The sequence below is a fragment of the Rousettus aegyptiacus genome, unplaced genomic scaffold (assembly GCF_014176215.1).
Source record: "Rousettus aegyptiacus isolate mRouAeg1 unplaced genomic scaffold, mRouAeg1.p scaffold_m13_p_3, whole genome shotgun sequence".
NCBI classification, from domain to species: domain Eukaryota; kingdom Metazoa; phylum Chordata; class Mammalia; order Chiroptera; family Pteropodidae; genus Rousettus; species Rousettus aegyptiacus.
In genome coordinates, this window is record NW_023416306.1 from 143,650,576 (window position 1) to 143,668,711 (window position 18,136).

An 18,136-nucleotide genomic window follows, 5' to 3' on the forward strand; every position below is an offset into this window, starting at 1 on the left:
GACCTCGTTTGCATCAGTGGAAAGTTACAGGAGGAGAACGTCACCTTCCTGGCCAGGAATGTATCACATAACCCAGATGAAAAATTCCAAGTTCATGCTACATAGGCAGATGAAACATTGTTTGGAATAGCCATAAAACTCAGAGTGAAGGTGGAGTTTTTCTGAGTGGATGAGACTAAATTGCTCAATTACTTTCCCTAGATCGGTCCGTCAAAATGTTCTGTTTTCAAAATAATTCACTTTTTTTCAGATCTTAAAATGTGGTAATTTTTTTTCATCAGCCAATTCTCCGCTTCTTAATTTGAGTGAGGAATAGAGTCCCTTTTCCAGCAGGGAAGAGATTACTTGTCCTGTCTCTGAGTCTTGCTTGCTTTTTTTCCCGAACCATAGGTCAGTTGAGGCTCCCTGGCTCTGTGCCTCCAAAGGGATGATTTCATGCACCGTGTCCTGTAAATGGGCAGGTGATCTCATCACCCCTTTTTAAAGGACTGGGAAGCAAAGAGGAGGAGAACTTTTCCATGGCTTCAGAGGGAAAACCTAGGAGTAGAACCCAAGATGCTGAGGTTTGGAAATGTGTTTCTAAACTGCCTTCTCTGGTAAATGCAGGGATCTGGCCAGTTCCCAATGAAAATTTTGATTTATCAACTTTCAAAAAAAAATTAGTTCCATATGATGGGAATCATGTTCTTTAGGTTGGACTTAAAGGATTTTATGAGCTTTTAAGTCGTTTCTTATGTAATATTCCATCTCTTCTGGCTTTGGAGTTTTCCGTGAGATGCCTTTTTTAAAAAGTCGAATGAGCTTTTCAACTTGATTGAGGATTTTGGGAATCTCATTATTCCTTTGCTTCCTGGACTGACCTTTCAATTTTATGCAAGATGTACAGGGGAGATTTGTCTTGTCTGGTTATAATACCAGACTGTTGTAAAGACACTTAATCACCAAGCACATACATTAGTCACTGATTATTGAACCTACAAGCCCAGGTTTATTATATATGAACTCTAGGATCAGAGTGAGAGCTAGAGAAAGAACAGTGTGACTGTTGGTGACATAAAGAATTTACCACCAGATGGAGAAAGCAGATATTATCATTTCTTCCTCATTTCTTCAGCACCCGTGATGTACACAACTCCAGGTGGGCACTGGATGCACAGGCCAGAGAATTTTACACTCACAGGGTGTATGGATAAGGGAAGCACAACCAGAGTTTATGGTAAGAAGCTGAGAGGAGGCTTGTTCGGTTCAGTCAGCACTTAACTGCCCACCCGGCCCTGTGCCAGCACCTTTTTCTGAGGTTAGAGAGCTGAAATACGCATGGGAAAGACCTGCAGGGACACCAACAATCACAGCCAGTGCAATGAATGCTACGCTTAGAAGTATGTACCAGGTACCATCAGAGCACAGAGGACAGACACCAAGCTTGTCCTAGGAAGGGACATAAAAGGCCTCTGAGACAGAGAAGCTTTGGTAGACGGAAATTGTCAGCCCAGGAGGGAAGAAGGCAAAAAGATGCTGGCCAGAGCGCCTCAAACTATCTGTGCTGGTAAACTAGTAGGTTTTTCCTTTTTCAATCCATTTAGGACCAATACTTTTATAAGATGTAATAAAAATAAGTTGCTAGAAAAAGGATATTTTAAAAGACATAAAAGCCCCAATTATTATTAGATGCAACAGACATAAAATTATTGTCAAGTAGTTATAAAAGTTTCCAAACGCTTACTCTTGATTGTTCTACTTACTTCATTGCTACTGACTTCACTGCAGGGCAATAGCAGTTTGCAGGTGAGTGCCAGTCCGAGGACCACACTTTGAATAGCACTGCTCTGAGCACAGGAGAACATAAGTCCATGAGAGAGCACAGTGCTCATCTGGGGATCTGAAGCAAGTGGAGAGCAGAGGGGCAGGAAATGAGCTTGGGGGGACAGGCAGAGATCCCATAGTGGAGTGTTATGGGTGCTAAAGCCAAGTGAGAGCCTCTGAAAGGTTCAAATATTCAAGAATTGAATTGGAGAAATAAAACTGGTCCACCATGGAGAATGGATGAGGAAAAGTTGGAGAGATGACTTAGGAAATGCGAGTATTGAGGTGGGACCTGAGGGAGCTTACCAGAGGCTGTATGTAGCAGTGTGGTGGAGAGAAGGTGTCTGATTCTGAATATAATCATGAGCAATTGTCAGGTCTTAGTGATTGACCGGATATGAGACGTGGGGAGGGGATACCATCCTCTCCATTTTACAGATGAGGAAACTGAGGCCCAGCAAGGTGACCTAGAAGCTGCTTTCTAGTTCGGGATAAGTATTCTTGCCCCTTGACCAACTGACCAGCCAATGCTCAAGATAAAACAAATATTCCAGCTTGTCCACCCGACCTCCTGTGCTGCCTCTGAAGAGAGGGAGGTAAGCATGCCCATCAGAAGGTTCCAGGTGCACTGAGATTCCAGCCTGCACGCTGACACTCCAACATCCCTCCACCCCCACTGCCCAGCTGCACTCAGCCCGACTGCCTGACCCCCTATGCTTTCTGCTCAAGGTCACTGTCATAATGACGAAGCCACTCCAAGGTTCTCTGTGTCCCATAATAGCTAGTTAAATTCATGTAAATCCTGTTTAGGCAGTTGATGAAATTTTTAATATTCTTCTTTTACAGGAACAAAGGTTGCCCTCACCTCTAAGCCAAACATAAACAGGCAGTCATTAAGCAGAGCAAATTTTCCTTTCTGGTATCTCTTGAAATTGGTTTTGTTCTTGACTAATCTTGAATGACTCATGTTTGCAGTAGGGTGAACTTGAGAGTGTGTTCAGAACCACAGTTTCCTGGGGTGCTGTCTGATGCTAGGTCATCCCCAGGATGGTACCTCAGCAGTCAACAGCAGCTTTTTTTTTTTTTTTTTCCCAATTTTAAAGAATTTATTTTCCCATTTGTAGAGTAACATTATTGTAAAATCCACAGTTATTACACCTGCATTATTTAAAAAAACGCCTAAAAACTTAAGCATATTTTTTTAATAAAACTGAACCAAAATAATATACATTTTGTCTTTGGCTCCAGAGGTCACAGATGGGTGTCAGGGTCCCCCCAGCTTCCTGAGAGTTCCCCACGTCCTCCCTCATCTTGCCTCACTGAGATCTCAGAACTAAACCAAAGCCAGATGACAAAGAGGGGGCTTGTCGTTTGGCTTAACAGCCATTTATCAGAGGCCTACCGTGTGTGAAGCACTGTTAGGCACAAGGAAACTCAAGTCAAAAATACAAAGAAATAAAAATGAAAACAGTGAAGCACCTCTCCTCATGGAGTTTACATTTTAGTTGGGAAAACAGAAATCATAAAGTAACAGCAGCCAGGATTTTGGAAATCATGCTCTTTGCCTGCTTCTTCCTTTGAACACCCATGACCTTTGTTGGTTTCCTGTGATAAAGGAGGGTGAACACCGGTGCAGTGGCATTGATAAAAATGGACCCGGAGTTGACTGCTCATTTGTGAAAACACATGACAAAAAATGTTAATAGGTTTGGACATGTCAAAAAGATACCTTCGTTTATCACAGTATTGTTTTACGACTGAAATATTGGGAGCAAGGTCTCCCAAAAGTGGCCTCGCATGATCTGGATTTTATCATATCACTGCACGTATGAGATATCCACTACTGGGCTTATGTCCTAAAGAATTAGGCAGGATGGGGCTAGAAAACAAGGACTGGGTGTCCCAGTTGAGTTTCATTTGAGTGCATGGTACAGATACCGTGTCACTTCTTGGGAATTCTCTATTTCCGGAGAATTTCAGTTCTCCAGAAAGGACATAAATTTCTCCAACTAGAATGGTGTGTTAAAAAGCAACAAGATTTAGTGACTTCTCTCATCCTCTTTCATCTTATTCTGCTTACCAGAATGGGTCACTGGCAGTGTACTGCCTGGCATTTGACTGACCTGGATGGAACTGGATGAACCTCAACTTAAGCCAACTTTTTCTCACTGTACTGAGCAAGGCTGTTGATAGAGATTTAAATTCCTATATCTTAATGCTTCGGAATTTTGTTTTGGCAAAAATAAATGAAGGAGACAAAGATATTGTGGCTGATGGCACTTCACCAGTTCTAGAGACACTTTGCTCAGTGCTGGCACCAGTTGTGGCACCGTATGACCAACCAGATTTTGGCTCCTTGCCCTATTTCAGAGCAGTTTATAAGCTAGTAGACCTACCTACCCCAAACTAAAAAGCTTACAATAGTTATTTCGAATTTATAAAGTTCAGGTATACTCTCTATTGATTTTAATTTGTATAAAAATCTTAAGCGATTGGCTATACTGGTGTTACCTGTTTTTTGTTGATGATGGAATAGTAGCTAAGGTTTCTATAGCATTTAGTGCATTCTAGGCAGTGTTTTAAGCAGTTTATATTAAATAACTCGTACTTCCCATGAAGCAAGAACTGTTGTTATCTGGATTTCATGATGAGGAAATAAACACAGAGCGGGCAAGAAACTTACTCAGGATCACACAGCTATTAAGTAAACAACAGGGCTAGGACTCAAACCTAAGCAGCCTGGCTGTAGACTCTGTGCACTTAACCTCATACTACACTACCTCTTGGAAACAAGTTGGTTCAGTGACCTCCCCAAGGTCCCATGGGGGTGGGAGAAGGAAGCAGACAGTGGGAGGCAGTGGGAGCTATACTGCCCTGTAAGAGCATAGTTGAGAATTTGCCCTTGGCTTCTATCTGTGTGTGAGAGGACTCTGTTCTTGGCCACAAGTCCAGATTTGCTCTGTCTCCTGAATTGGTCAGTATGGATTTGTTACCAGATAAGATCATCAGCATGGACCCTGGTTCCCTAGGAAATGTAAAATATGCCCCTCTATTATTGCTGTATGAAACCTTATATTTGTAAAAGGTCTTTGATTGCCACTGTAAGGTACATATGAATGTATAGTGTTGTGGCACAGGTTACTTATGGAGTGAGATTCAGAGTTAGTGACTATTTAAATTAAGGTCTATCACCTTGTGACCTTAATGTTTTTACAGAGAAACCGAGATGCTGGGAAAACTAACCAAACTGAAATAGCCCATTATTTATTGGATCAAGATTAGTCCAGCACTTAGGCAAGAATAATGTTAGTTTCCTCATCAACTTTTGCTTATAAGTTTGGCAATACTTTCTAAAGTAAAAAATAAGACACAAGCTAAAAAATCATTTTCCTCCCTGATTTGTGAATTCTGTTCACTTTTAAAGGTCTTAGGAAGTTATGAAGACTTTTACTTATGCATTTAATAGATTACTTTTATTAAGAACACTACTACACAAAATTAGAAAGGCTTTAGACAATGTCCCCACATATAAGTATTGAATATTTTTTTTAAATGATCAAGTAAATGGGTGTCGAGAAACCTGAGTTCTTTGGTTGCAAAACTGAGTGCTGAGAACAGGGTGGGTGGGGCTCAGGAGGTAGCAGTGAGTTCTTCCAAAGGATATCTTTTAGGGAAAATTCGATGTTGTTTGCACATTTTGCTGTGATATGCTCAGCATTAGGAGGAGATCAGTTAAGTTCCTTGGAAAGAGACTCAGATGTTTGTTGCTGTCATGTGTCCAGCCTGTGATTGGTACCCTGAAAATGACTTGCGAAATACGCCAAGCTTACCTTTGGGATTTGAAGTCTGATTGGGGAAAGCAAGACTTTTTGTGCAAAACAGAACAAAGCAATACCAACTATAATCTAGAATGTGAAGCGTGTAATTCCAAGGCTCTGAACTACAGGTGTCCTCTTGGGTTTTTCAGAGTTCCGTTTAGATGGTTCCAGTTTAATCTCCAATGGGGATAGCAGATAACCAGATGAAACCTGCTGATGTGGCCAAAAGTTCTGGTTCAAGTCAGAAGGCTCCCTCTCCTCCCGCTTGTCCCCTCCCCTCTGATATTGCGTAAGGCATTATTAATGCTGGCAGTGTTTTTGTTTAGCCATTTGCCAAGAGCAGCCTGCATATCCCTTCCTAAAGATGATGCCATAAACTACTCCTTCTTGTCATAAAGCATTCTCAACCACCCCTCCCATCAGTACCCACTTAAACAAGGCTGCATGCTCGAACAGCTAATGGCTGCAACAACTTTTGTTGCTTGTTTTCCCCAGTTGAAGAGAGGTTCTGAGGCTGGCAATAAGAACACTACTATTTCCTTTCAATGGAGTGTCTTCAGGGAACCACACTGAGTGTTGACGGGGTCTAGTACCCCTTGTCAGAAGGACCCTGGGTTTCCTTCAGGGAAATCGGCCATAGCTAGACAGGGTATGATGTCTCATTGTCCCTTCACTTGTTAGTCTGTATAGCTCAATTGTCTGGCTTATCTGTCTGAGCACAAGAGCCACTGTTTATCCACTTACCAGCAACAATAATGTGCAACAACAATGGCTAGCACTCACCCTTAGAGAGCTGTGTACCCTCTAACATTTAACAGTTTCATCCTGAGAACCTGTTTGTTAGTGTAGTATGTCCAACATAAAACTAGTGTAAGATCCATCTGTTGCTGCCCATCCTCAATCCATAGCCGCCCCAGTTGTCATTCAGGTCTTACTGCTTAAGAGGGAACCATGTTCTGAATCTTCCTCATCTAAAATCTTTCCTTCCTCATCTTCACACAAATGCCCTACAAGCAGCCAGACACTAAGGACCTCCTCCATACCTATCATGTCCCTAGCTTGCCAGCTCTCAGAATTCCCAGGGCGCTCTGATGCTATTTGTGGTCTTGCCATACGAGAACTTCCATTTCCTTGTTGGATTTCTGTGGCCAGGAAGCAAAGCTGGCTCAGCAGGTGGTTTTCTGTGGGTCAGCTGCACTTGGCTCTCTGCACTGGTGGAGCCTGAGGAGTTAAGCGGCATACAGTTGGTTGACCACTTTATCCCTCCAGACTATCAAGTTCTTTCTATGCCATTGGAGCTGGGCCCATGGGTCTGGAGGTCCCCATCTGCCAAGAGTCTGTCATCTCCTTGGTGTCTTTGCCTGAAGCCTTCCATCCTGCCTCCTGCTTTCTCTCACTGAGTGCATCTGCACACCGAACCCTGCCAGGTATCACGTAGGAAGCATTTTGGCAAGGAGAGTGAGTGAGTGAGGTTTTCTTGGCAGCCATAAAATAAAGCTACTGTAAGGATCTGCCACATAAAGTTATGCCACTTCAGCTAGGGAATTTCAACCCTCCTGTGGGAGTAGCAGGGCGTGGAATGAGAAAATATATATAGAAGGCTCAAGTGTCGGCTTGATGGCTCATTCATTTGATAGTCCTAAGGAGATGTATGATCTACACACTGTGGACATTAATCATACTCGTTGCCTCTTGTATTTGTCTAGGGAATCAATAGATGTTCTTTTCTGGATATTTTTTCCTGCCATAAAACAAGGCGAGGGGAAATTTCTCATTCCTTTTGCTCAAGTTAAGTTGGTCCTGTATGTACATAGTGATGAAGGTAGAAACATGCTGCCTGCATATCAAGTGCCTCAAACTCCGAAACTGGATGGAGACCAACACCTGGCCTGTGGGGATTAATTTGTGAGTCCTCGCCCTGTTTTAAAGGGGGTGCAATAGCCAGACTTATACAGTCATTTTTATGATCATTTCCCATCCCAGTAGCTGTTGGGAAATATGAAAAGGGAGAGAGAAAAGAGCCCCAGAGGAGACTTGGTAACACTTTCTGGGTTGGAAATTGTTTCATTGATTTTCTTCATTCATAGAAAATGAGTTATTTTGCATTCAACCTCATAATGATGAACTATTGTGTTTCATATATTTGTTCTTAAGCAGATGTTTTAATGGATCAGCCTTGCAAACATCAGATAAAATGTCACTTTATGAAGAGAAATGGCATGGGGACCTCATTGAATAATTAGTAATCTTTTAGCAGGGGCTTCATTTTCATGCTTGAGTTGATTAAGACTACAGGGACATGTCCTGGGGTTATTGAAAAGGTCAATGCCATCCACGACAATTATGTATATGATAGACACTTTAGGTAATTTTAGCAGTAAAAAATGAGCTTGTGATAACAGGTTCTCAATTCTGAGTCCACAAATGTTTAGGTTTCCTAAGCAAGTAAGGTAGTTTTTATTAACATGCACTTACAGACTGGGTTCCAAAACAAATCCTTTCCATTCCTACCAGTGGATCGTTTTCCTAAACACCTCCCTTGATAATTATGGCTTTAAATGGTATGGAACCCAAAGAAAAGAATTAAAGCCAAAATATGTAAATATATTTTAATGACTTTTTCTTGGTTATCAAAGCAATATATAATTCTTATAAAAATTTTACGAAATACAAAAAAAGGAAAAATCATAAACATATCACCTAGAAATAGACTTTTAACATTTCTCTTTTATCTTTTCCCACCTCTCCTTTTTCCTTCCTGTCTTCGTTCTTTCCTTCTACTCCAATTGTAACACAAGTGAGAATATTGAAGAAAACAATTTTATATCCTGTTTATTTTACTTAGAATTGCATCAGCCTATAAATAAGTCATGAAATCCAGCAGCTATAAAGGTTGATAGATTTGACTATATAAAAATCTAAACGTTTTACCATAAACAAAACTTAAAAACAAATGAAGCAATAATATTCTCAACCAATATAACAAGTTGCTGCTGTCCATAACATTTAATGAGCTTCTTAAAAGTGATCAAAAAGATAACTCATTTAAAAATGGGTAAAATATGTGACTAAGCAACAGACAGAAGAAATACAAATGGCCATTAAAAATATCTGTTAAAGCCTAATCTCAATAATCAAGAAGTGAAGTTAAAACAATGAGATCATTTTCCCGTAGCCAATTGGCAAGGACATAAGGGTGACTACATCTAACCTGAATAAGGAAGCAAAGTAGACGCTTTCGTACAGTGTTGGTGGGAATGAACATTGGTGCAGCCTTTCTGGAGTGCATTTGCTCAACATCTATTTAAATTTTAAACATTTATACTCCTTGACACAGCATTTCCACTTCTAAAAATTTACCCTAAAAATAAACACTCCTACAAATGTACAAATAATGTTCATTGCTCTATTGTTTGAAATTGCAAAAAAATTAGAAACAGCCTAAATTATGGTACTACTTTATAATGGAATTTTTTGGTAGCCATTACAGAGAATGAGGCATATCTATAGGATGTAGAAATATATTTAAAATATTTAAGTTAGAAAAAACATGTTACTTCATAATAGCATATTAGTGTGTATTGAGAAAAAAGATTGGAGGACTATGAACTTGGCATTACTTCTCAGGAATGGTTGAACTTTAATGAAAATGTAACTTTCATAATCAAAAAAGAAATAATTTTCAAAAGATAAAAATTCTATTATAAACATTTCCCTATACTTTTGTCCATAAAATTTTAGCAGCTTTCATAAAATTTTGTCATGAATATACCATAATTTAGCCATTTCCCTATTAATTAATAGTTTAGTTGGTTTCTAAATTTTGCTGTCTTGTGTGATTCAGCAACAAACATCTTTGTAAAATAAAATACTTAAGTTGACACAAGAATATCATATTATGTGGCAGAGGTTGAGAGTTTAATCTAGAAAGAATGCATTAGATGATGTCGAATATAAAAGATTAACACTTTCTAATCTGTTAGGCCTTAACATGACCATAGATGGCCCACGTAGAGGCAAAAGAGTTGGGTCACTGCTTCTCCAGGCTGTGCAGTCCCCTCTGGGTACAGTTTACACTAGTGTTCACGGTCTCAGCATGAAAAAGCCTAGAGATCTTATCCTTGTTATACCCTTCCCAAGCTCAGTCCCAGTACTTCTTCTCCTTCTGTTTCCTGTCCCCAGATGAATTCTTCCACACCCAGCTGAATGACTCTTAAATTTATATCTTCATCCTAGCCTTTCCTCTGAGTTCTAGCCATGTATATTCAGCTGCCTTTTAAACATTTCTACTTAGACATCTAGAAGATTTGTCCAAAATAAATTCTGTGAGCTAGAACATGCTCATCATACCTTCTTCCCTTTACCCTCTATGCCCTTCCATTGCTAAATCCTGTTACTTTTGTCCCGTAATGGTTCTTGATCTATCTAGTTCTCTCTACCTTACTGTCCCACCCTAGTCTGGGCCACCATCATTTCTTGTCTGGGTACTCCAATAGCTTCTCAACGGGTCTCTTCATGCTTTATCTCATCCCCTGTGATCTGTTATCCAAGTTGTAGTTGGAGGCTTGTTGTACTATCAGAAATTATTGCCATCCCTCTCTTGTGCAAGATGCTTCAATGGTTTATCTTTACTCAGGCTAAAGACTGAAATCCTCTCTGCCCCTGCATATAGGCTCCTGCTGTCTCCTGTCTTCTTCAGTATTCTGAGCCTCTTGCATATTGCCTGGCCCATGGACGATACTCAGAAATTTGTAGTTTGGGTGAATGGATGAATATCTTGTGCTAGGTAATACACAAATGACACTACTCTATAACTTGTGATGAAACCAAATTTTAGGCTTTTGCTATTTCAATGACTTTTTAAAATTCTTTTAGCAATTTAATACAGTCTTCACTTTGATAAAGTTCAAGTTTATATAAATCCGGACATTCAAAATGCAAACCAACCCTAAATGGTTTTGTTTTAAAATTAAAATTATAATTCATATTCACTCTTTTAGAAATGCCACCTCTAAACACTTGCTCACATATCAGCCTTTCCTCCTTAGAACAGGGCAGAGAATTATCTTCTGAATATTTGACTACTGAGAGAGATTTACTGAGCACGCCTCTATTCCTGTACCTTTAAGGATTACCTCTTTGCACGCAAGATAACCAAAGCAAAAAAAAATTTTTTTTGCAGAATTTTGATTATGCATTTCATAGTAATGTACACAAAAATGTCCCTTTGTCATAGTTCAATCTTGGGATATTTATTGATGGTTCTTGTTTTAATTGGTGAAATTCTTTCAGGAAACAGTCTATTAAGAGGATTAGCAAGCAACACAACACCATTACATAGAAGAGAGTGTACCTACCATAGTGGGTTCTAAGCCCAGCCCTTGGAGGGAAGTGAAGAAAACTGAATTCGAATCCTAGATTTACCCTTGACTAAAGTATTTTGGCATAGATGAGGATAAAGCACTTATTAGCATTTGGTGAACAATCATTGACTGTTAGTTACTAATGACACTATTTTTATTATCCACAGAAGCTTTTTTCAGGTTCTCTGGACACCCACATACACATAAATGAGTGAACAGTATACTTACAATAGTATATTGACTGTATGTTTTATGATAACTAATATCATTGTTGTACTTTATTACAGAATTGCTGTCTTAAATTCAGGTATTGAAATAGTTACAGATGAAATGATTTTATATCTTAAATATGCTTCAAAATCTGAAAAAGATGGCCCAGGAAGGGAGTAAATGTGTAGATGAAGCAAGATTAGGCATGCATTGACAGCTGCTAAGACTCACTATGGAAGTTCTTATCCTCTATACTTTTGTATATGTTTGAAATTTTCCACGATAAAAAAATTATAAAATACATTAAAAATAGTTACTGAATAGCTTCTTAGATTAATTCTTGTTCAAGGAGCCAGCTCTGAACTTGTTTCCTTTATATCTTTCAGAAGAGTCGCTGATTCCAGTAATCTGAGCAGTAAGACTCATGTCATTCTGTTTTATGACTCGGAATAGCTGAAGGTGGAAACAAAATAAGTACAATTTCTGGATTTCCTTTGTCTTCAACTACTTGGGAATCCTCTCTGAAACCACTGTGGGCATTTTAAGTAATGCTGATTACCCAGCAACAACAATGAACCTTTCAGGCAACCAGGGAGGATAACATAACTCTTTCAACCTTTCTGTGCTTGCATGACAAGAGGCATAGCTATTAAATACTGGTGCTCAACGAGCTAATGAATAATGAGCCTGTAATTGTGTATTTGGCATTTTAGAATCTGAGCCTCTACCCTGTATGAACTTGTAAACCTCATTGTGTAGCCTTGTTAAGTTTGGCTTCTGACTTATATGTCAGCACAGGAGGCTGAGAACCCCCAAAGCCAAAAACTGACCTCTGAATATTTCAAATTCAAGAGTCATAGGGTGACTTTTCTTGCTTTAGCTTTTTTTAAATTTTTTTTTGATTTTCATGAAAATAATGCTTTATCCTTAGAATGGAAGCTGACCATGGCCATAAATGGGGCTGTAACCCTCTCAATGTTCTTTTCCATCTGGTTGCAAAAGAATGCTTGGGTCCTCTCTGCTTTCCAGTTGCCTCTTCTAAAGCAGTTTCCTTCTCCAGCTTCACTAAAGCAAAGAATTTGAACTTCTATTTCAGGATTCTTCTTTTCCCTCTGGAATCCATCTCTAAGGGGCAAAGCACATGGCTTTTTATAAGTTTAATTTGGAACAAGGGTCCTAGTGAGTTTTATGGAACTTCCTTCCTTCCCCTAAATATAAGACAGGCTCTGAGTAGGCCAGAACAGCTTGGTGAAACGTTCTCTTTGCTCATATCTTCTGCCAGGACCAGGGAGAAATAAGGCTTAGCCCCAGCTGAGTGGAGAGACAGGTGCACAGACAAGAACCTTCTGGAATACAGTGCTGTCATAGAGATATAAACTGGGCACTCTAGGAACATAGGTGACTATTTGGGGACATCAGGATAGGCCTCACGGTGGAGGTGCAAGATATTTGGGCTGAGGATAGAACTGATAGCCAGGGATTGTATTATGTTCTTAATCGAACCCCTTTGGGATCCCAATTTGAGGGTTTTGTCCTATTAGCTCGTACTTGGTATGACACCAGCAGCAACATTTCTCTTGGGGCTCACACAGTTCTGAGAACACCTAAAATAAGACTGAAAAGTCAGGATTGAAGTGTGTAACCTGCCTCTGTGCCCTCGGGCATTCTGTGCCCAGGGCGAGTTGCATCCCTTGTGCTGCTCAGTTCTGTCTCCTGAGCAGTGAGGCTGTGCAGACTTCTCAGTGCAGGGGGAATTGTAATGGGCAACTGATAAAACCAATTGCAAAGCACTTTTCTCTCCCTGAACAATTCCGGCTACTCATGACAGCAGCTGAGTAATAAGTGATCAGATAGATGTCTTACCTGGGATGTTAGTCACAAGCTCTCTTGAGCAATCACAGGTCAGCTCTTTAGACCATTGTGGGTTTCTGTTAGCACTTGTTTCTGTTACCCAAGAATATCCTTTGCAATCGCTCAGCAGGCATAACGGCTTCAGGAGAATTCAGAAACTCAGTAACCTTGTTTGGCAGTGTGGGAGTGCTCTGGGCGCAGGTCCACCGAGGCAGGACTGCTGGTCTAGAATGTGGTGCTGAAAAAGCCAGCCCAGGCTCAGACTCCCGCCCCCACACAGCCCTGTTCTCTCCTGGGGCCACAGACTATAATCTCTGACATTGGCCATCAACCTCTAATGTGTGCCCTCAGTCCCAGAGGAGGCAGACAGGCAGGCGCTAATAGAGCCTTGAGTCTGAAACCACTTCTGGAAGAACTGGCAGTGGCCTCTCACACATGTACGTGACGACCATCATCCTCACACCACCCCCTTCCTCCCCCCGCACCCCGTGTTCTTGCGATTCTACCTTCACATGGGTTAAACGAGTCTTGCTTGTTTTGTGTGACGAGGGAAGGAAAGAGTCTCCACAGATCACAGCCCCCTAAAAGCACTTGTGTGGCAAGCAGGATTCTGCATGGGGAAGGATGCAGGAGGTTGATCCGGGGAGCTGAGACCAGGCTTGGTTTAGAGGCAGAGAAGGCCAGGCACACAGGTGCCTGGCACCCCTTTGCCTGACACCCCGCACACCCAGGGAGACCGGTGCCAGTTGCAGAGGAGAGAGAGGGTTCTGTTCTGTGTTCCTGTTGACCCCCGCCAAGAAAACCCTGCTGCTCTAACCTCGCTTATCAGGGATTCCTGGAAAACAGGACTTTGTTTTCATTCCCGAGTGTCTTACAGTGACCTTGCCCTGCCAGACTTGCTTGGTCAGGCAGTATCCACCTCACAGGGCACAGTGCGGAAAGCAGTCACACCAGTCCTGTCATCACCTGTCTCCTCCCAGCTGAAATGTGATCCTAGGCTGGACAGGGACCATCCTTTTCCCATGGGCCAAGCAGACCAACAGAGCAGGGACAGGAGGACAGAACCATGAGGGCCCACTGTGTAGGTGCCACAGTGAAGAGACACCTTCATTTCCAGCAGCATGTCCGCAAGAGGCCACGGCAGCCTCAGCTGCTGGCAGTTGACTACAAATCTCCAGATCAGGAAAGTCACTTAGCATCCCCTGTTGGCGCCGCAGCCACCTACTCATTGCTAAGCCCATGTAGCTTGTCTCTGAGCACATTGTTCCTTAGAAAAGCAAAGTATGAAAGTGTCACCAGTAGGCCAGACTGCTTCTCTCTTAGTCTCCAGGGTGAGCCTGGAGGCTGGTATTTATGTCGGTGTGTAGGACTCTTTTTCAGCCTGCCGTGGTGATGGGCCTCCCTCGGTAATGGTGCTTGGATGTGCATGGAGCTAGAAGCCATGTTGGGAGGAAGTGTTTTAGGACAATACTGCCTTTTATTTGCAGTTTTATCAGTACCCAACCATATTCCTGTCTGCACTGAGGGCCTTTACCAAACATTTCTGCTGCTGGAAATTCATTTCTCTAAGTGTATTCTTCTGCAGGTTGGAGAAAAGGCAGAGAGTGCCTTTGTCCCGAGCTCACCAAATGCACTAAGGCCTCCTGAGGCTCCTGCATATCTGGGGCACAGAAAACCCTGTTCTTACTCATGTTTTTCCTTTTCCTGGTTATTAATGTCCTCACTAACCTGCCGAATCTAAGACAGAAACACAGGAGTCGTCATTTCCGCTTCCTCTCCCCATCTACCTCCAAGTGCTCATCAAGCCCTGCCACTAATTGTTTTCGCTAAAGCACTGTCGACTGACCCCTCACTTTCCATTCCCTTTGTCACTGTCCTGATTCAGGTCTTAACATCTCTTCCCTGAACTGTTTCAGCTGCCTTGAATTGATCTTTTCTGTTCAGCTGGGAACCTATTACTTAATCAGAGAGCTTCAGTGGATCCCTTGGCCTATAATTTAAATATCAGAATTCCTTAGCGTGGCATTCAAGGCTCTTCATAATTTGGACCTAACTTTCCTGACATTTGGTGGCTCCGGCATTCCTTTGCTATCTCTCCAGCCTCACTACATCACACGGGGCTCCTGAGCCCACTGGACATCATGACTCGGTGCCGTGCCCGCCTCCCTGCCCCAGCCCCATCCATATGCCCATGCTGACTTTCTTACACTCCTTCCCTGCCCGGAAGACTGACTCATGCTTTAAGACCCAGCCCGATTTCTACTGCTAATTTGGAACTGTCGCACTCTCCCCTCACTGGAAGGAATTAATTGTTCCCTCATGTGTTTTACTTTCAGTACTTGGTTCATGCTTCCATCACACCACTTGTGCTATGTAACAGTTGGTTCTCTCAGTCTCTCTTCCTCCCCTTCTCCCGCACTCTCACATGTATACACACACATTCATACATCTATATGTATGTTGAACAAGTATTTATTGAGTGCGTTATGCTAGGTACACTAGTAAACCAGATCAACCTGATCCCTCCTTTATGGGCATATAGTTTAGCAAATATTGAACTCATTATGCTGTGGATTCTTAGGGATAAAGGTCTATACTCCTGATGCTTATCACAGTCCCATGGTCACTTGCTCCATGAATGGTCACTAAGTGAACTCCAGTGGGCAGAGATAGATACCAGAGTAGAGGATGGGGGAGGGGGTGAGTGGATGTCTTACAGATACAAGGGAAGTGGGAAGGCTGGAAAAGTCACATTCAGTTTCTAAAAGACAGTCTACTTTTACGCGTGGTTAGCCCATTCATACGGAGCCAGCATCTAGGAACCATGAGGCAAATTTTGAGATTTGATCTAAATTTTTTATCTAGAAAATTCAAAGAAGTTCGTTCTTTTTGAAGTACGTGTGCATGACCACTCTGTGGTCCGATCACCCATCCCGTGAGCCAGCTGGTTCAGGTGAATGGTTTGGGGCCTGGCTGCCCTACCACATGCTGCAACTTGTTTTTTTCAGAGACCTGAAACTGGACAATGTACTGTTGGACCACGAGGGTCACTGTAAACTGGCGGACTTCGGAATGTGCAAAGAGGGGATCTGTAATGGAGTCACCACGGCGACTTTCTGTGGCACACCAGACTATATTGCTCCAGAGGTGAGTGCAGCTGCTTGAGCTCCTCTGGAAATCTGAGCTCTGAAGTAACCCGGGATCAGAAATGCCACAGGCTGCCTTTGTGTGCTGTGGCTTTGTGGGCAGTGGTGTTGAAAGCTGATACCTCCAGATTCCTTTATGGCTCATTGGCTGAATGATGGCCGAAAATGTCCTCAGTTTTTCTAAATAAGAGTCAAAAATTTTTTTTAAACTCTGTAGTTGCTTTAGGCTTCAGCTCTGAATGAGGACCAAATGCGCTCCACTCACAGCTGTTTATTTTCTTCCTTATCTCTACTCAGTGCTTTGGCCCCAGCCCCATTTAGCAGAAGTAAAGAAAAGCTTTGAATCTTTCCCATACATGTGAGTGAGCCTAATCTCCTCTTCTTTTACATAGATGTAGTTTCAAAACCCTTTCTGTTTTGATCTACACATACCATATGCCATGGTGTAAGCAGGTCATAAATGTTTGATCACCTGGATGAGAAGGCCTCTGAGTTGATCACAGGGAAAACAGGCCATTCTCTAGAGATAGAATGAAACATGCATGCCAGCACTGGAAACTCCATTCTTTTTTGTACTTCGACAGTCTTAATCCATCATTTTCCCTAATCATTAAGGACTCGTTTGTTAATCAGATACATGAAGCGCTTCTCACCTATCCCTCTTTGCACAGATCCTCCAGGAAATGCTCTATGGACCTGCAGTAGATTGGTGGGCAATGGGCGTGTTGCTCTATGAGATGCTCTGTGGTCATGCGCCCTTCGAGGCAGAGAATGAAGATGACCTCTTTGAGGCCATACTGAACGATGAAGTGGTCTACCCTACATGGCTCCATGAAGATGCCACAGGGATCCTGAAATCTGTAAGTTTGGCTTCTCCGGCCAGCTTTCAACCTACTGCAGACCAGCTTGCTATGAGCCTTTCATGTTTTCTTATTTTTTAATATCTCCCGCCAGTAAGCTACCGGCTTTAACTTTAAAAGATGTGTTTTAATCTGTAGAATCAAAGAACCAAAGTTCTCTCGGGCTGTTTATTTTCCAGCCAGCTGCGATAGTCATTGATAGTGTTGCATGCCAACTATCAAGTATTTCTAGCACTTGTGGCTTTAGTATAGTGGTGATGTTCCACTGTCAGGGTACTCCAGGGCGTTGGGGCACATGGATGCCACTCCAGTTTGTTGCGCTATTGTTTCTGTCAGTGTCCAAAGAGCAGGACGAAGGGCCTTTCCCTTATGTGGGGAGATGAGAAAGAAGAGTTTCCAAACCTCTGCAGATCTCGTTTGCTTCCATGTTGTCCTTATGCCAGCCAGGTGCTGGGGCCAGGATTCAGGTGCAGTGAGGTAACATAAGTTGAGAGAAAGTTTTTTGTTTGTTTGTTTTGTTTGTTTTTGCATACATTTATGGCACTATGCTGGAAACCTAATTTTGATGTGAGGAAGCAACATGAATTTGAGGCCTTCATGTTGAAAATAAGAAAGCACATGTAATTTGGGTCAGTTCTAAAACCACATTAGCTGAATTTGAATATCACGTATTCTCATGCACGGGGGAGTAAAATGAATACAAAGTCAGTTGTTTAGAGAGGTGGTTCATTTCTGAAAGGTATAAATGGTACTGGGAGTTTTGTAAAAGACTGTGGAGCAGCTGCATTTCCTCATACGGGAACTCCAGGCTTGGCATAAAATTTACCGTCTTAATGGTTTTTAAATGTACCGTTCAGTGGCATTAAGTACATTCACATGATTATACCACTACTACCATCTAGTTCCAGGACTTTTTTCATCTTTCAAAACTGAAACTCCATACCTGATAAACTCCCTATCCCCAGCAATCGCCATTTTGCTTTTTGTCTCTGAATTTGGCTACTCTAGGTACCTCATATAAGTGGAATCATACATTCGTACTTTAGCAATTAAAAACAAAAACAAAAACAAAAACCTGGGATCAG

At 41.9% G+C, this 18,136-nt stretch overlaps 1 protein-coding gene across 1 annotated transcript in view; it reads left to right on the top strand.

The window, feature by feature from the left end:
• Nucleotides 1-18,136, top strand: part of PRKCH (protein kinase C eta) — a 196,036-nt gene that overhangs the window by 157,430 nt on the left and 20,470 nt on the right. Inside the window, exons 11-12 of the mRNA XM_036217840.1 lie at nt 16,054-16,192; nt 16,863-17,051. Coding sequence (XP_036073733.1) covers nt 16,054-16,192; nt 16,863-17,051 — 328 coding nt within the window. The remainder of the gene's footprint in view (nt 1-16,053; nt 16,193-16,862; nt 17,052-18,136) is intronic.